The sequence below is a fragment of the Xyrauchen texanus genome, chromosome 33 (assembly GCF_025860055.1).
Source record: "Xyrauchen texanus isolate HMW12.3.18 chromosome 33, RBS_HiC_50CHRs, whole genome shotgun sequence".
NCBI lineage: Eukaryota > Metazoa > Chordata > Actinopteri > Cypriniformes > Catostomidae > Xyrauchen > Xyrauchen texanus.
In genome coordinates this window covers 4,055,589-4,076,189 of record NC_068308.1, presented here as the reverse complement: position 1 = coordinate 4,076,189, position 20,601 = coordinate 4,055,589, and the positions used below count along the sequence as shown (strand labels likewise).

The 20,601-nt window shown below is 39.4% G+C and overlaps 1 protein-coding gene and 1 pseudogene across 1 annotated transcript; both read right to left on the bottom strand.

Moving 5' to 3' along the window:
• Positions 1 to 446: 446 nt before the first annotated feature.
• On the bottom strand, positions 447 to 1,793 carry LOC127627224 (gap junction gamma-1 protein-like). Its single transcript, XM_052103569.1, has one exon. It carries the CDS (start codon positions 1,791 to 1,793, stop codon positions 447 to 449), a length of 1,347 nt encoding a protein of 448 aa, XP_051959529.1.
• A 10,898-nt stretch (positions 1,794 to 12,691) lies between these two features.
• On the bottom strand, positions 12,692 to 17,434 carry LOC127627215 (probable phosphatase phospho1; annotated as a pseudogene).
• Between the last annotated feature and the right edge of the window lie 3,167 nt (positions 17,435 to 20,601).

Below are 20,601 nucleotides of genomic sequence, written 5' to 3'. Positions count from 1 at the left end.
CCCTGAGCCTCAACCACTGAGCCACCACTGCCCCTACACAGTGAATCGAAAGGTTTAAGTGAATTGAAATAGGTTTATTACATCAAATACATAATAATTTGCAAACTGTAAGCAGTGAATTTATCTGTGGTGTCTGCAAATGCAAATCAACAGTGCTGACTTAAATAATTTATTCAATTAAAGCATAATTGTACATTTGTGTTTGGGTAAATACCAATGTCCAATTAAATGTTTTTGAATTTATTTTTTTTTAAATGTCTTGTCAGCTGTCTGATCGACAACAAGGTACTCAACAGTACAACCCACTGAAAAGACTGCAAGCCTATTTTCATTTGGGGCCAATTAAATATGGTGTTTACCCTGAATAAGTTCCATTATCAAAGCTAAGCTGACTTCATTTTGACACTGAACACCAGATCAACACCAGATCAACACCAGAATGCATGTCAAATCCAAACTGAAGGATTCCCCATGTCTGATTTGCGGCTCCTATGGTCCCACTGGCCCCGGCCAAGCATGGTAACCATATACTCTCTGGGTTTGTGATCACAGTGCATCCTGCTAGACTTGCTGTTAATTTGTTGATGAGTGTAGGCTGCTAAAGCCTCCTGATTCATCTGGGGTTGTTGTAACTCCTGGTGGGGTGCTTGACATTCCCGTCTACTTCCACCGCTGACCTGAACAATTTTGTCCTCAGGTCTTCCAAACTTCTGTGGTGCATGTAGCTCCTCATCCTGGGCAATGTTGGTCTGGTTCTGGTTGCAAGCCAAATTGGTGTTGCTGCTCATCTCTGTGAACTGCATAAGTTTTGGCTTTGCCACAATGTTGTAGCCTGATGGTGCTAAAGGGGTGGCAGAATTCCATGAGAAGAGGTCACTTCCAAAACCATCACCACTTCCCTCTGCTGCGATTACAGGCTGTACTGGGTCAGCAGGTAGTGGAACAAGCTGATATTCATCCTGGTCCTGGCTGGGGTGATGTCTCAAGCACAGGAGGTCCAGCATTGTACCCACACCCAAGTGAAGCATTTCCCAAATGTTGAGAAGAAGACAGAGCAGTGTCACAGAGTACATGATAAGCAGGAAGATAGTCTTCTCTGTTGGTCGAGAAATGAAGCAATCCACACTGTGTGGACAAGGCTCGTCTGAGCACAGGAATCGAGATGGCACGGAAAACCCATAGAGAGCATACTGTCCCGCCAGAAAGCCAACTTCCAGAGCTGAGCGTGCTAGAAGCTGAAATGCATAGCCTCGCATGAGTCCATCTCTTTGTATTCGCATCCGACCGTCATGCCGTGTCTTACCGCTCTCATTCGTAAAGGATACTCCAAGCCCCTCTGGGGCCCTGTCACTTCCGTTCTCTACTTCAGTGCAATTGTAGATAGTTGGGTCCTCGTCCAGATCTTCCTCTGCTTCTTCAATCCCAGGGTAATCCCGTTGACTTCTGAGACATAATTTCTTAGTATACACATCCTTCTTGTCCTCCTCCAACTGAGCAATTTTGTTTGCGGCATAACCAAGATACATTAGTGATGGAGTGGCCACCACAATGATTTGACAGACCCAGAAGCGGACGTGAGACAGTGGAGCGAATGTGTCGTAGCAGATGTTCTCACAGCCTGGTTGGCCTGAGTTGCAGATGAATTTGCTTTGTTCGTCATAGTAGATGGATTCACCACCCACCGCGGTCAGTACAATGCGAAAGACTATAAGAACCGTCAGCCATATCTTTCCGACAAAGGTGGAGTGGTTGTGAATCTCCTCCAGTAGTCGGGTCAGGAAGCTCCAGCTCATGGTGTCTCTAGTGGCAGTCCTCCATCAAAAGAAATCAACCAATACACTGGAAAAGAGAAAAGATGACAATTATGACCATGCCTTGATTACCTCATTGTGAAAACCGGTGATTACAGCAGTGTATGAAATTAACTGGTTTGCCCACCAGCCAAAGCAGCTGGTGAATGCCCAGTTTTTCCAATTCATATACATTTATTTATCATAACAATATACAGTATATGAGGACCCAGATGCAGGTAACAGTTCAAATGATATTTAATGGAATATAGAGTGGTTAAACACAGTAGGAGGCAATGACTGCAGTGAGGTGGGATGATGATGGCAAAGATGACCAAATGCAGTGGGTACTAAGAGAGATATATGACTGGAGCATAGGAAAACAGGTTAAGGTATATATATATGTATATATATATATATATATATATATATATATATATATATATATATATATATATATATATATCTTAAGGTATATATTAAGGGCTGGGAAATTTTATGCATTAATTTCTGCTATTATTAGTTGACTGTTTAATGTGTAAAAAAGAATTACTAAAATAATAATGTAATATCCTTTTTTTCCCTTCCTGAAACTTCACTAATGCTTTCCCCAACTGTCTGTGACTAAAATTGGCATATCAATTTCCAAGAGGTACACACTTAAATTGACTGCACATCCTAGCACAGAAATTGATTGTGTGGAGAGTGCACACTTATTTATTCATGCGACAAATGTCCTGGGTATAATAAACACGGGAGCGGATTTACTGTCTGGAGAATGGAGAATTCACCTGCAAGCGGTGAGCCAGGTGTGGGAGAGATATATGCAAGCTGCTGTATCTCTTCGCACCACCCATAAATGCTCACTAACTGTCATCTGAACCAGTGTCAAAAACAACACTGCATGCGAGAGATCCAGCATGTTCGTGATAGAGACTGAACAGCTGCCAAAGAAAATAATACTTTGGAGATTTTAAACTTCAGCAAATTAAACTTCAGCATTCAGTTTGTTTTATATATGTATGTATAGTGTCTAATAATGCATTGGCACTGTGCACTTGAGTTTATCTTGCTAATAAAGCTTGATATGAAAGAAAGAAATCAGCCCATTTGATCCGTGTGGCAAGGTTCAAGGAATGAGGGGGAGAAAGATGGTGAATCCAAATCAAAGGTAAATATATTACCCACAAACACATTCACTTTACTGCATAAATTTGAAGATTCAGACATACACTCAAATTCAAAACAATGGCTGCACTGACGCACACACATGCAGGCTCAGCTCTCTCTCCTCACTCTGAGGTCTGGCCCCTTTTCATTTCCCCCATCTCTCACTGCAAACATAGAAACAGCAATTCATCTCAGGTGAAATTCTTTACCACTTCCTCTCTCCCCAGACGAACGCTTGACTACGCCCTCGCCTCCAAATTCCTATTATGAATTAAAGTCCACTGTAAAATGCCAGATCTTTGCCCAATTTTATATTACAGCATGTCCTCTGATTTGATGGCATGGAAAAATACTTGTTTCAAAGATTTATAGCTGTAAAAATGTGTCTAATTAACATTAACAAAAAAACTGTACATTTTAACATGTACACATTTAAATTATGAAAAATAAATGATGACTAACTAATATCTTGCAAGTTCTTTGAGACAAATTATTAAGTAAATATATTTATTTTTATATTTTAATGTTTGTTTTAATGTACCATAATCGTGATAACTGTGCGATTAATTAGTTTACATTTTTTTTTATACATTCACAGCCAAACACACACACACACACACACACACTGGAGGCCAAAAGTTTGGAATAATGTACAGATTTTGCTCTTCTGGAAAGAAATTGGTACTTTTATTCACCAAAGTGGCATTCAACTGATCACAATGTATAGTCAGGAGATTAATTACGTGAAAAATTACTATTATAATTCGAAAAAATATGTTCAGAACTTCTTAAACTACTTAAAAGTGTTCTCTTCAAAAAATCCTCAACGTGCAGAAATGACAGCTTTGCAAATCATTGACATTCTAGCTGTCAGTTTGTCCAGATACTCAGGTGACATTTCACTCCACACTTCCTGTAGCACTTACCATAGTCTGTCTTGTCGGGCACTTCTCACACACCTTAAAGTCTAACTGATCCCACAAAAGCTCAAAGGGGTTAAGATCCATCACACTCTTTTCCAATTATCTGTTGTCTGTTTTCTTTTTGTTTTTCTGTTTCAAAAGTGGCTTTTTCTTTCCAATTCTTCCCATAATGCCTGCACCCCTGAGTCTTCTCTTTACTGTTGTACATGAAACTGGTGTTGAGCGGGTAGAATTCAATGAAGCTGTCAGCAGAGGACGTGAGGCATCTATTTCTCAAACTAGAGACTCTGATGTACTTATCCTCTTGTTTAGTTGTACATCTGGTCTTCCACATCTCTTTCTGTCCTTGTTAGAGACAGTTGTTCTTTGTCTTTGAAGACTCTAGTGTACAACTTTGTATGAAATCTTCAGTTTTTTGGCAATTTCAAGCATTGTATAGCCTTTATTCCTCAAAACAATGATTGACTGATGAGTTTCCAGAGAAAGATGTTTCTTTTTTGCAATTTTTGACCTTATATTGAACTTAAGACGTGCCAGTCTATTGCATACTGTGGCAACTCAAAAACAAACACTAAGACAATGTTAAGCTTCATATAACTAACTAAATAGCTTTTAACTGTGTTTGATTTAATGGCAAGTGATTTTCTAGTACCAAATGATCAATTTATCATGATTACTCAAGGATAAAATGTTGGCGTGATAGCTGCTGGAAATGGAGCCTGTTTAGATTTGATAAAGAATGACTTTTACATCAGTAATGTCCTGACTATATTTTGTGATCAGTTAATATATATATGTATATATTTATAAAATATATATATTTTTTTGTTTTATAATGAAATAAATTTATATGGTGGCACAATTATATTAATGTCTACAAAACAAATTTCTAATTAACATTTAAGCATACGCCTTCAGATCAAAAGATTTTTAAGATCACGAGAAACATTTCAGTCAAGTGTTTCAAAACTTTTGACTGGTAATGTGTATATATATATATATATATATATATATATATATATATATATATATATATACACACACACACACTAATCAGCCTTAACATTAAAACCACCTGCCTAATATTGTGTAGGTCCCCCTCGTGCTGCCAAAACAGTGCCAACCTGCATTTCCAAATAGCATTCTGAGATTAGATTCTTTTCACCACAATGGTCCAGAGTAATCTGAGTTACCATAGACATTGTCAGATCGAAACAGTCTGGTCATTCTCTGTTGACCTCTCTCATCAACAAGGCATTTCCGCCCATAGAACTGCCTCTTTTTTGGCACCATTCGGAGTAAATTCAAGAGACTGTTGTATGTGAAAATCCCAAGAGATCATCAGTTACAGAAATACTTGAACCAGCCTGTCTTGCACCAACAATCATCCATGCGATTATCTAATCAGCCAATCATGTGGCAGCAATACAGTGAATTAGAGGTCTTCACAGGTCCATCCTAACCCGAGGCCTGACCCGGGACTCGTACGAGTTCGGATCCACAATTTATACGATCAGCCGGGTCCGGGTACCATTCTATTGCTGTGGATCCCGGTCTGTAGAACATTATGAGTCGATCCGAGAAGACCCAGCCATCATCAGACAGCGCTGAGGCAACCTGGTTGGGAGGGGGCCTGGGTAGCTCAGTGAATATTGATGATGACAACCACCCTTGAAGTCACAAGTTCGAATCCAGGGTCTGCTGAGTGACTCCTAAGCAACCAATTTGGCCTGGTTTCTAGGGAAGGTAGAGTCACAAGCGGTAACCTCCTCGTGGTCACGTTTAGTGATTCTCACTCACAATGGGGCGTGTGGTAAGTTGTGTGTGGTCACGGAGAGTAGCATGAGCCTCCACATGCAGAGTCTCCGCTGTGTCATACACAACGCGCCACGTGATAAGATGCACGGATTGACAGTCTCAGAAGCAGAGGAAACTGAGACTTGTCCTCTGCCACCCGGATTGAGGTGAGTATCCGTGCCACCACGAGGACCAACTAAGTAGTGGGAACTGGGCATTCCAAATTTGGAGAAAAGGGGATAAAATTAAATATAAAAGAAACCTTCTATAACGCTATTTTCCATCATGTTCACTGCGATCGCAAAGGAGGGAGATCTTTTTCCTATTTGGCTCCTAAAGTATAGAATAGTCTTCCTAGCACTGTTTGGGACTCAGACACACTCTATCAGTTTAAGTCTAGAATAAAGAATCATCTATTCAGCCAAGCAATCCGTACACTTAATTTATCCCTCAACTCATAGTTTTGCTGCATTAGTCTTGCCTGAACCTTGGACTTAGGATGGAATTCACTGAAATGAACTTCCACAAGCTTCCAGTGGAACTGCAGTGCACATCACAGACCTCTGCCTGCATCAGGTTGGTCAAAGTTGGAATATACTCTCTTACAATGGAATACATGGACAATCAATGAATTGCCAGCTTAAGCCTTCATTGGCCAAATCATAAAAGACAATGCATCTGTGTTCTTTATTAAACTATAAAGACCCCTTAAGGGATAGGTCACACAAAATTATGATTCTCTCATTATTTACTCACACTCATGCCACCCCAGATGTGTATGACGTTCTTTCTTCAGCAAAACAAAAAAGTTTAGAAGAACATTTCAGCTCTGTAGGTTCTTTCAATGCAAGTGAATGGAGATCAGATCTTTGTAGCACCAAAAACCACATAAATGAAACATAAAAGTAATCCATATGACTCCAATGGTTAAATCCATATCTTCAGAAGTGATATGCTAGGTGTGGGTGAGAAAAAGTTAAAAGTGGAAGTACTTTTTTTATCTCTAAATCTCTAACTTTCACTTTCAGATGTGAAATTTAAACTAAACAGGCACTGCTTTCTGATGTAAAAGTGGAGGTATTTAGGGAAAATTTTCTTACATTTTGATAAATTTCTGAGTGCACTAATGACAACTCTTAAATATTTCGATAGTTTCTTCGCCAAGGTACCAAATTCTACCTCTCTAATGCTGCCCTTTCCAGACCTCCTGAACTGAGCAACAGCTCACCAAAAATTATTGGTCACCAAAAACAGATTCCATAAAAAACTAAATATCATATCAATAGCATCTTGGACTAATTATTTTCATCGTGCACTTCGCAAGGTTTCATGATGCCTTATGCATATGTGCCATGATGACATAATGTTTAGGCAGCATCACTGCCAACTGTTTGAAATAGCCTTCATGGTCAAGAGTATACCTCTAATGCCTGAACAATGTTGCCTAGGTAGACAGCTTACTAGAATATAGAACATTTGACCTAATAAAATGACATAATAACAGTTAACCACCGTTGTCTTGAAACCTACAGAATCTCTCAAGTGGTGACAGTACACGATCACCCTAAAAGTAAAATACATTTCTGTCAACATTTACTCAGAATTATTTTCTAGCATTTAAAAATGTTTAGCAGAATGTCAAAGCTGCTTTTTTTTTAATTGCAATGAAAGTGAACTTGGACAGTCAAGCTCTTAAAATGTAAAAAAAAAAATAATAATAATAAAATGCAACATTGAAGTAAAAGCAGTCCATAAAACTTGTGCATTATATTCATTTATATTATTCTTTTTATATCAAGTCTTTCAAAGTCATAAAAGAGCTTCATGAGGAACAGATTGGATGTTTTTTTTTCTTTCTGCAAAGAAGAAGAAATCCAAAATAACAGACAATAGAATCACAGAACATCTTCCATTTGCATTAGCGCTGGTAAGTGTCTTTTCAAAGGCATATCTCATGTTCCATAATAGGTAGAGACCCCGTGGTATTCTTTTTTCTTTTTAAATGATAGGCCAGTGGCATAGTTCTTAATCCAAACTTTTAAATAATATTTTGCAAAGTTGTCAATCATTTTAAACAAGTAACATTTTCTGTGGGTCTATATCAGTCTGATAGCTTGATAGCTTTAAATGTAATGGATAAAGTCACACAAAAATACTTTTTATGTGTATTTTAATGTTGACTTTAATAAATGCATTGAATTGATTTATTAAATGCCAGGAAAAAAAAAACGTATTCATAGTAATAGTGACACTTATGTGTTAAAGTCATGTTTGTTTTTTGGGCTATGTAAAAACAAAGCAAAAAATAAAAAAACCTCACAAGTGTTAACTTCACAGACACGGAGAAGTCAGCAAGTTTAAAATCGCAATCTATCAAGAGATGCAGATAGAAATAAGAGCTCTTACCATGTTCACAAATCAGTTCAACATGTAAAAATACCCTTCATCTGTCTTATGCTTTAGTAATCACCAGCTCCATCTTTCCATTAAAATCCTCATTAAGTCCACTTACTACTACTGCTTCACTTAAGTTTGCCTTGGGTGCCTGCTTGGATGATCTCAGTACATTTTAGTTGTGCCAGAATGAAGCTGTGTGAGCATCTTTAAGCATTCACGCTGTGTCTTTCAAGTACAACAATTCAACATTAACATAATAAAAATATTTATAAGTAATATATATATATATATATATATTATCATAAAATTAATTATACAAATAAATAAAAACTGAACAGCCTCAGCAATGCTTTTGCAAAAATTAATTAGGCAAATGTTAATTAGGCAAAATATAGAATTATAAAGGCTAAAATAAATGTGTAACAAGTTAGCAAATAACTGCACCTGTATCTGATTCTCCAAGCTGCAGAAAACACTCTGCGATCCACAGTGCTGAGCTTTTACATCACACACTGTCAGTCAAATACATCACAGTTTCAACTATTGGCCATCTCCTGCAAAGTTCTGCCCATTTGAGATCTCAACCAATCATCATTTAGAGAAGCCAGGCTTTCAGGTAGGACAAACATAAATTGATTGAAAGCACAATGTCCAATAAATGATCAAATGCTTTTTCCAGTGCAAGAACCACTCATGAACCTCCCTACACTACATTCGAAAGCTAAGGCAGCTACCTTACTGCATCACTGGCCAGTCATTCAATGATTTCACAAGCAACGATTTGCATATGAAGACACCTTGTAAGGATGTTGGTTTTGGACAGCCTTTCAAGACACCATAACACCATGTCTAATGATCTAAAGCAAATTAATGTGAGCTTAAGACATAACCAAGCACATACAGTATTTACTATCTACAATACTTATTTACTAGGAAAAAAAAAAGTGTAAAACAGGACATTTATAAACTAAGTACTCCTTCAGGTGCCATGGATTTTGGAATATAAATGTCAGCAAATGCTGGATCTATGCTGTCTGACCAGATGAATGTCTCTTTGACAGGAAGTGCTGCAAATACTGGATTCGGACATGCCTTGATGCGTTCCTATCTCTGTTTATTGTCAGGGTTCAGGAGGGGAACAGGACCCAAAATACGGTTTATTAAAAAAAAAAAAAGTCAAAACTTTAGGTTTGTGAAATCACAACCCTGCCCCCGCCCTCCGCCTTGTCACACCATGGTAGCCTATTCTTTTATGTACCTTTTTTTTATAGTCCTGTGGTGAAAAGTAATACTCACTGTAGTATGGGGACGCTATCGCATGAAGTTACGTATGCCTTGCAGAATGTCATATTGGTATGTGTACAAAGTGAAAGTCAAAGCTATATGACAGCAGGAACTATGATACATCAAACTAATCAGTGTGAGAGTGAGCTGGCAGTAATATCAGGATCTCATAATACAAAGCGACCTTTGAAAGGCGTCATGTCCCAGTTTAGTTTTTTAAGCCCTCGCTACAGTAATTGAATAAACAAGAATCAATGAGGTTATGCTTTGCTTTGCTGGATTGTTGTAGGGAGGCTGGTGCTCAGCAAGGTGAAGATCTGGAAGATCACATACAAGACAAATGAAGTTATTTCTGACTGAGCTGACTTGCAGATTGAATCACACGCTGCATTCACATCTCTTAGGTCATGGGTAATTGACTTTATCAATGTTTCCCAAAAGTGTCCATTAGTAAACTGTTTACCTGGAGACAGTTACAGAAAACCGCTATGACTGAGTGCTGTTTGGGCACTATTTTAGTAAGTGTCACCAGTCCTACTCGACCCGACCCGAGCGGGAGTCAAACTGACGATTGGACGCACTAGCAAGGAAGCTATAATGCCATGACCTCAAACCTGTCACGATTAGTATAGATGAGGTGAGAGAGCTGGGACCTGATGTATAAAAGTTTCATATGCACAAAATGGGCATTGATATGTGCACAAGCAATTTCACACAAACATATCGTGATTTATAAAAAATAAAATTTGCCGTAAATATGTTCGCACCATCCGGACAATCTTGACTGTGCTTACGCACTCTTCTACTAGTGTGTGTGTGAATTGGTGACTCCAGCTGGACAAATAATGAACTGAACAGACTGATTATAAACTCTGATTTTCATTTAATTCACATGTAGTTAAGCACTTGAAACAGAAGTAATTGTTAAGCCAATAGAAGGCTATATTATTTGAAAGTAACTAATTATAAAGGCTTTCCAATATAAGCTGTAAAAAGGAAATATTGGTTTGGGATGTGCTGCGTTTGGAGAACTTTCCTGTGTCGTCATAGAGAAGCAACATACATACATACTAAAAATGACAGCAAAGATTTCTTAGTTTGAGATATTTTCTATTCTATAACAATCATGAACTAAGATAAGTACAGCATTTGGATAAAGATGATCTGTAATGCGATTCACTCTTGACTCTGACTGATGTTAAATGGCTCTGTAAAACTGACAGTAGCTATAAGACTGTACACATTCAGTAGTCAAACAGATCATTGGAGAGACATGTCTCATCAGAAACAGTATTGTACAGCTGCAAACAGGTACAGCAATGCATATCAAATATGCATCAAATGTGCTGCCTGCTCCAATTCATCCTGACCTTCATCGCAATGAAACCCCCGTTCTAGTCTAATAAAAACATAATGAAAAGTAAATTTGCCATTCAGCTGTTTTGTTTTATATATATATATATACTCACCTAAAGGATTATTAGGAACACCTGTTCAATTTCTCATTAATGCAATTATCTAATCGACTAATCACATGGCAGTTGCTTCAGTGCATTTAGGGGTGTGGTCCTGGTCAAGACAATGTCCTGAACTCCAAACGGAATGTCAGAATGGGAAAGAAAGGTGATTTAAGCAATTTTGAGCGTGGCATGGTTGTTGGTGCCAGACGGGCCGGTCTGAGTATTTTCACAATCTTCTCAATCTTTTCCCAGAATGGATATTTATTTGGCATGTTAGACCAGCAGAGAAGGCTTTGCTGGCTCTGAGAATTCACCACTGATAAATATATATATATACATATATTTTCATTATCGAATAGTCGTCTGATCTCATTTAATGTAACATGAGATCATATGAAACTCTAATGATGACACGCGAGAGCAGCACTGCAGTTCACGACTGATTGAGGAGAGGAAGAATTACACAGATCACCGTCCAGATGCACTCTAAACTTTGTAGGTGATGTAGATCGCAAAGTATGAGGGAATTATAATGCAAAAATACAAAATAAGTAAATACAGAAGCACTCTCATTGTGGAGCTGGAGCAAAATTTGCATGACGAGCGTCTTTAAATTGAAACACCCCGAAATTACATCTTAAATGCAGTTATACTTATTGCGTTATAGCATTATTAAAGTTCAAATAATATGGAAGCAGATCATGTAAATAAATACAAACTCTGAAACTGGCATTTCTCTGTGCGGTCAGCGCCTTGTCTATGAATTGCACGAAGTGTCCCGATCTAAGGGGGAGAGATTGAAACTGCACCCGGCTGATGAACACTCTTGAAATGGGGATGCTTGTCCCTCGAGCGTGCGTATGTAATGCAGCTTGATTATAACATGATGGCTCGCGACTTACTGAATCATAATATATATGTCACTGTGCATTTCTTATTGTGGAGAACATTGGCAATACGCAGCTTTATTAATACGAGAGTTTGTTTTTTTGTGAGTTAAAGATGGAGTCTTCACCCCAATATACACTGCAACAAAATAAATGTCTCTTGGAGTGTTTAGATGGTGTCACTTTTAATTCATAACATGCAGGGTTTTTAATTTGTTTACACAAGTACATGCCGATGGCAATAAGATACAATCAGTATAGTTCCAACTGACCACATTTGTTTTAACAGTCATTATGAGTATGCATCACTCTTGTTCCAATTGATTAGATAATTTGACCGCTAATATTATTTTTCACACTCGATTCTTTCTAATCCCCCCTAAAACTGTGTGTACATGATAATACTATCAGTCAGCATGTCCAGCAGGTAAACTGAAATAGTTTGTGAAAGTGTCTGGAATGTATTCTTTCTTGTTAAGCAAATCTACAGCAAATTGTCATCACTGCTGCAGTTTGTAGAGAGATGATTTCATTTTTTCAGTTGGCTCGCTAGAAAACGTGCTTGCTTGTGAGGTCTTCTCATCAGTGATGGGCGAAGGGTAGACCAGCTGAAAGGTGATTTGCGCCACCTACCATATGGGGGTAAATAATGCTTCTCGATTAGCGCAACCAATAATAAAGGCATGAATGTGCTAAAGGCCTTCCTTCGCTTCACTTTTAATGTGAACGGGCTATTCGCTGGCAATTGGTTTCGCATCGCCGCATCGCCTCTGGTGTGGTAAGGCATTTAAGACCGTCACCAAACAGTAGAGCAACTTTGTATCGTCTCATGGTGGTCAAACACAACAGTAGCAAAATAGCTACCTCAGCTGACAATTGCTAAGAATCTGAATATGATGTTAAACCCAAATGATCTGCTTCAACTACTAAACTATGAGAATTTGCAAAATGGACAGACCGAAAACACATCAAAGTCTTCCGATCTAAGAATGTGTCAGTGTTGAATGCGAGTTCCTCCTCGGAAAACCCATGTCCATCTTGCCTAGAGCCAGAGTCGGGCAGATATCATTGGCCCCTTCTCTGAAGGAGGAAAGGCCGGCCCCTCTGTCTCGCCCACCGTGCCAGGAAATCCCACAGCATTACCTGTTTGACATGTTGTCTAGGCACCGCGGGCACCTGTGAGCGTGGTGGGGCTGCAGCACCAGGCACCCATCCTTATCGAAGCTGGCAGAGTTGGTGAAGATTTCTGAACAAAGCTGATGTACACCAGCCTTCTGAAGCCACATCTCAATGAAGTAAATACTGGCATCAGAAATAACCACACACTCAAAGTCCTGCATGTGCAAGTCAGGGGCGGAGCCAGGAGTTTCTCAAAGGGGTGGCCAGGCAGGGCCAAGTGATCAGTCTGTGGTGGCACAGAAATATTTGGGCAGCATTTTTATATCGTCGGACTGTGTGTGTGGGAGGGATACAATGACATCCGGGATGGAGAGGTGCGGTGACCTTGGCCCTTGGATGTTAAGTTTGTACATTTGTACAGAGATGATTTCACCTCTAAAGAACTAAATTGTGCCAAATAATGACCAAAAAAATGTATGGGGTGGCCAATGGGGTCCGCCCCTATTTCCGCCACTGGTGCAAGTGCAAGAAAGCGAAGAGCGCCGGTATGCCCGGTGTAGCTGGAATGATTTCTATGGCAGAGTGTATTGAATCATCACGCACGCCCTGCTCAAACATGTATGCCCAGATGCGCTGCATGTTCTCATTGTACTGAGCAGGGCAAAACGAGTCCTTTAGGTGGTCTGGAATAGTCCCTTCTGGAGCAGCACGGATCACAGCATCATCACTGCTAACATTAATAATGGTATCAGCAAAGTCAAACAGCATGAGGAAGCATCTACCAATGTAGAGCGTTCAGGATGAGATTGGAGCAGCCATGTTCACAGAGCTGAAGGGCAGATTTGTTTGCCTTTATATAGATTGAGGAATAGAACAAGAAGATGAAAGATAAATGTTTATATTGCACAATTTCTTGAAAGCAAACAGAGCAATAGCAGAAAGACATTACTGAGACAACATGTTTCAGATGTCTCAGTTTCCAGTGGAGGAAAATTCTCTTTCAGTGTGGATGACATAAACAAAGCCAAATTAATGTGTAATAAATTGATAATGTATTAGTCAAGTGTCAACCCTTCCTTCAAGAGTATTTTTCACAGATGTCAGGTTGGGCCAAGTTGCCACATGCTTAGTTATATACAATTCACTTATTAATGTTTGCCGATTTGAAATGTATGTAACCTTCCATTTATGTGACCTTTCCATTTAATACAATATACAATACAATACAACTTTATTTCTATACTTCATTTAAAGGTGCTCTCAGTAACTTTTTTCATTGTATCATATTGGACTTACACTGACACCTAGTGGTTTGGATGAGCATCATTTAAATCAATAGTTTTCAGTTTCAGATGTCATTGTAGAAATTGTAGTATTCACAGTCAGTCATGATTACTTTAATCAATGAGTGAAAGTGTCCAATAACAGGACTGTTACTGAGATTAAGTGAGTAGTGTTCAGCTGGTCATGTGATTCTAACATGGCAGCCCCTATGTGAGGACCCTCTCCATGTAGAATAAAACAGCTTTTATAAAGTTACTGATATGACTGGAGTCTTCATTTTAATATGAGTGTTCATAATTTCCTACATACATTGCAAAATTATAATTCATGTCTTGAGGAGTAAAACTTTTTAATGAGGAAAAAATTAGTTCCTCATTAAAAAGTGCACCTTTAAAAACAACTTCAGTTGATCAAAGTGCTTTCCAGAATATATTACATACTATACATTTAAGACAAAGAACATAAATCAAAACATAATTCATTCAAAAGACTCATCAACACCATAATCATTGCTTCAAAACCCAAATAAAAAAAGAAGAGAAAAAAATATATTTTTTGTTTTGTTTCACAACTGTTACTGTTAAATGTTGCTGAAAAGAAACTGTAATATATTTAGATTGTTTTTCATATTTCAAACAAAGGTATTCCCAAGTCAGTGTCAATAAACAGCAGGCTCCCATCATGACACCATGCAACTGGAGTCAACGTGTGTTAAAAGTATTTATTTAAAAATTGTATTTGTTTTGTCTGGGCAATAACGGTGGAAATAGCTTTTTGTAAGAAATTAAGGTTTGTATCATTAGGGAAATTGATTTACAAAAACCCATTCTGAGTAATATAATGTCACTGTATTGAACAACTAGCTAGGATCGTATACTTCTATTAACTGTAATATATAAAAAAAATATTTTTGTTATTTTTTTAAATAATTTGTACATATATATTATTTTACTAATAGCCTATGTGGTACAGTAGCCAACACCAGGCATAAAGCATTTCATTAACTCTGAATATTTAATTAAAGGCATTATAGAAACGCGTAGCAGTGCACGTCACACGAACTGATGAGACCTGCGGTGTCAAAAGGTGTTTAATTTCATAATATTTATTCAATAAATATGGTGCCATAGTAACTACAGTCCATCAGCAAGCTTATGTGGCATACTTATTGATTTCCAGCTAAAAACCCAAGTGTACAAATTAAAGCCACAATCAGGCTATATTACTCTTGGCCGATAATAATCGCTATCTCATAAAGGTGCTATAAGCTATTTTTTCATGGAAAATTATGCAAAACATTTTCCTACTCCCTGAAAGATATTAATTAAATAAGTGTTATGAGCTATCTCACCGGTCTCTGTGACAGCTCTAGACTCTGTAAACAGCTAACAAAAATGTGTCTGCGGTCAATGACGCTTTTGACCTGTCAATCATTTTGCGCGTTCTCATAGTATTGAATTTGCAGCAAATTATTGAGGTATAATGCATTTTTATGCCATGTTGTTCATAACAGTTGTCAGTTGACAACTATTTTACAACCGTTTCTGTGGATCCCTGGATAACTCCTCCCTAGACTTCTGGTCCATGAATTCAGAGGAGGAATTCCCTGACCAGACCCATTACGAGTACTCAAACTACTCTGTACTGGAATAGGTGCTCCATAGGTCGGGACCCCATGTGGACTTGCCCCCTGTGTGTATTTTCCGCGTTACGGTCCCCTTGCATGGATCTACTACCTCACCATTTTCCACATGCGACCTGTGATGTATTTCACCACTCTTTACCTCCCCCAGCCTGGGCAGGTGTGGTCTCCGCAGGGTCTAGGTTCTATTGTAACCTCCGTTCCCTGATGGAGGGAATGAGACGTTGTGTCCTGCCGGCCACTTCGCTGAACCGAGCCACTGTTACGGCCAAACCTCATTTTCGGCTCCTCAGGCAAATTCCTGAATGGACAAACGCATTTCCCTCCCTTTATACCCATATGTCCGAGGGACATGCTAATTCTGTCTGCCAATTTCTCATTGGCCTTTTCTCAAGTTCAGAGATGCGCGAGGCTCTCAAGAGAGACCCCTAGTGTCGCTTCTTCTACACAACGTCTTGTTCCTTCCATCAGGGTACGGAGGTTACAATAGTAACCTAGACGTTTTCTTAGCGTGACCTGAGACAAAGAAGCACAGTGTATGATACCTTTGTTTTTGTTTTTTTTTGGGGTGTCTGTGTGTGTGTGTGAATGGGATACTGAAGGAAAACAATATTTGAAGTGCACTAAACACTACAGTGTGTGCATAAATACTAGGCAAGTCAGTATTCTTATTATATTTCCAAGCATATTTTTTCCAATTCCAAACTATATCAATCCAAATAGTTACTAAGCAGAATGATTTTCAAGTGTTATTTAATTCTTGATGAGGAAGGCAACTAATACCCTGTATTCAGATGTGCATAATTGTACCTGTAAAAGACAATAAAATGCTTTGTTATTAATAGTCAGGAGAGCTGCAAAAATTAGGAGAAAAAGCACAAATTAACTAAAGAAGATATTCATGTGAAACAACCCTTTAGCTTCCAGCATCACCAATTTCCAGAGCTATAACATACCTGAAGTCTCCAAAAGTAAAAGATGTCTGGATCTGAGTCTTTGCTAGGGAAGGCTGAAACGCATCCTTAAATTAATAAGAATCACAAGTTAAAGCATCAAGATTGGGCCAAGGTTTTATGAACAGATGTGACGAGTGGGGCTCTTGAAGGACCAGATGTGTGGAAACAAAGCTGGATCACTAATGCACACATGATATGGGTTCATGTCAGGAGCCAGTAGGGTGGGGAGAGGTAATGATGTGGGTTGGTATCATTAATAATGAGCTTTTTTTACCTTTTGGGGTTTCAGATGGACAGAAAATCAACTAAAAAAAGGACTGTTTGTTTCTGGGAGACACTTTCTTCGAACATGGTTCATGAAGAATTCAACAAGATGAACTTCATTCAAGATAAGGCTTCTTTACATTCATCCAAGTACTCCACTTCTTGGTTAGCCAGAAAAGGCCTGAAAGGTGACTGAATAATGACTGGTCCCATTCCTCACCTGAACTTAACCCAACTGAGAACTATTTATTATAAATATAAAATAAAATGCAGTAAATGGACAAAAAAAACATCCCTGGACCTAAACCGGCCCATCTCAACCCCCCTGGTGGTTAATCCCCCTCTATACCATCACATATGGGCTACACTACAAATATTTGGCAACACTCTCTTACACAATTCACATCACTTTCCAATACAGCATCAGATGGTTTAATGAGTGATCCAAGGAGGATCACCATAATTACGAGGACACTTTTTTTATGTTACACACTAGGAATTATGGGGGCATCATGCAATAAACATGGTTTAAGAGGACACTTCAATGTCCCTGTAATTTAGATGGCTTAAACATATTAACAATGTTTTTTAGTTTTTTTTATGTAAAAATAGCAAACTGTTTCTCTGAGGTTTAGGGATAGGGAAAATATAGTTAGCTCAGTATGAAAACCATTATGTACTGTATATGGAAAAATGGGAACGTGGAGTGTCAAGTCAAACGCTCGAGGCTTATTCAGAGTTATATCAGTCCATTTTTGACAGGAATGAAAATGCGGCTGTGCGGGATAGACTCACAGTCTCCTCAACTCACAGCTCGTTACTTTTCAAGAAAAATATGTTTAAGTTTTAATCAGCTGAATGATCAATGCCAATTTAAAGAACAGAACAACCCACTGAAGAGAGTCAGAGATTAAAATGAATGGGAAATGGATGGAGAAATAAAGTCCCACCTTACAGGTAAAAGAGCCAATCACCTTTTAATAACAGACATCACCTGTCAATCAACCCGACAAACACATGCACATTACATTTACAAGCTCGGGAAATAGCATTTTTTTTTTTATCTGAGGTAAAGAAGCACAATTTATGATTCCAGTTTTGTCTGATTTTACTGCTGATTTGAAATATGTTCTTTGATCATAATCTTGACCTACCATTTAGGTCAATGGTTCTCAGCTTTGTTCCTGGAAGCCCCCCAACACTGCACATCTTGTATTTCTCCCTTTTCTGACACACCCAGTTCAGGTCTTGGGTTCTCCACTAATGAGCTGATGAGTTTAATCAGGTGTGTTTGATTAGGGAGATATCCAAAATGTGAAGTGTTGGCCGTCAGTGGACTAATTTGCTAGAAAGACTTTGAGAGAGTTTAGGCCTAGATCTATCCCTTACAACCTCATTTTCATTATAAAATAACAATTAAATATGGTGCTGCTATGAATAAGTTCCATTCGAGACCACAGCAGCCTGTTGCTTTATTTCTGTGATTTTATAAACTAAAAAAACACACAAAAAAAACTGTTTGACCTTGTTTTATTTGCGTAGAAAACAACTAGTTTGAAACAAACTCTCATTCCACACCTATTTGAGCCATATTAACAAACTTTTACTCTATCCTCATTGGCAGTGTTTCCACTGCAGAGATTTAGACAGCGACTAAATGGTTGCATTTTGTGGCCATTTTTCCTACAGGTGTGACTAGATTTTGTTAGAGGACGCACAGTTGGCTAAATCTCTTTGATGATGCACTACCAGTTTCTGTTAATATCAAACAGCAAAAATTCCAAAAGCAGAACTATTATCAGTACAGCATGACATGAGCGCAGAACAGGTGTGTTTACTTGTGGAATGGTCTCGAGAACTCATCCATGCAGAGTAGATCTTTATAAATGCTGTGAGAAGCGCAACGTGGATTGTGGAATCAATTTGAATTCGGACCAGACTTTTCTGTTGCAATCTCCTATAAAACTCCAAATGTCTCTGTGATTGAAGTAGTTTAAAACAGTATTAAATGGCCTCAACTTTCTAAACAGCATTGTAAATCAAACTAAAGAGCAAACAGACATACACACACTGAGCACTTTATTAGGAATACCTGTACAGCTCTAAATAGAATACATATTATACTGTTTACATGTGCATACTGTATGTTAAACCAGCCCCTGTGTGGTTACAGTTGAAGTCAGAAGTTTACATACAACGTAGCCAAATACATTTAAACTCACAATTTTTCACAATTCCTGACATTTAATCGTAGAAAACATTCCCTGTCTTAGGTCAGTTAGAATCACTACTTTATTTTAAGAATGTGAAATGTCAGAATAATAGTAGATAGAATTATTTATTTCTGCTTTTATTTCTTTCATCACATTCCCAGTGGGTCAGAAGTTAACAAACTTTGTTAGTATTTGGTAGAATTGCCTTTAAATTGTTTAACTTGCATCAAATTTTTGTTTCATCAAACCAGAGGACATTCCTCCAAAAAGTAATATCTTTGTCCCCATGTGCACTTGCAAACTGTAGTCTGGTTCTCTTACGAGAGGTTCTCTCGTATTGCGTAAGCTAGCTTACGCTACGGGAAAGATTCATCTTTTCTGAGATATTGAAGCCAAAAAATTATCCTTAATTTTTGTATCCATTGTCAACGCAGTGCGGCAGCTGCAGACCTTGAGCGGGCTATCTAGCGAGCTCATAGGTTGCTCTGCAGCAACTGCTGCAGCCTATAGACGAGCTTGGGCGAACTCGCATCCAATGAGAGGCGTCCGCGCGCTCACTGCATCAAAGCCCGCCAAAATGGGCGTGACTAGAGTGCATATAGGCGTAGTTCGTAGGCTGGAACCCTGATTTTCATCTCTTCAGCGAAGCTCTTCGCATCGCTGACCTGGAAGCCGCGTCGCCGTTCGCGGGGCATCAAGCAAGCGTGGACAGCGCTAGAAGAAGCCGGCCGTCTCAGCCACCTTCAGCCATCCTGCGAGCTACGCCATCCGACGACGTATCCTTTTTATTCAGCAAGCTAGTTCTTACGAACTACTCACAAAAGAGTACGAGCGTCTTTTTCAAGATGCCTCGTTCCACTTGCGCCTCATGTCGCGCCCTTCTCAGCACCGGAGACCGCCACATCATCTGCGCTCTCTGCCTGGGACTGGGGCACGCAGAGCTCGCCCTCGCTGAGGGCGGATGCGATTTCTGCGAGGAGCTACCGATGTCGACCCTGCGGGCTCGACTCGAAGCGCTCAAAGCAGAAGCCGCCGCGCCGCCTTACATTCCGCCGCGCAGAAAGAAGCGCCGCTCCCAAAGGCTGCCGGAAACTGTGGTTGAAGCGACTGCCTCGCCGGAGCCTCTCCCTCGAGCATCGTTTTCACCCTCCCCGCCCCCCCCGGGAGGCGCAGTTGCCGCCGAGCGGCCGCACTGCTGCCATCTCGGATGACGAGGCGGAGGATAAGGCCTGCTGTTCCATCATGGCTTCAGACAGTGAGGAGTGGTCAGGCTCCCAAGCCTCCTCCTCGGCCCAGGAATCCAACAGGAGTCGAAGGGGAGTTAACACGCCTCCTCACACAGGCCGTCGACCGCCTCGGGCTCGAGTGGTCACCGCCCCCTGAGCAGGCACCCAACAGACTCGACGGCTGCTTTT

Bases quoted from the DNA above. Each gene is read 5' to 3' on its own strand.
- LOC127627224 (XM_052103569.1), bottom strand. From the start codon at position 1,793: ATGAGCTGGAGCTTCCTGACCCGACTACTGGAGGAGATTCACAACCAC.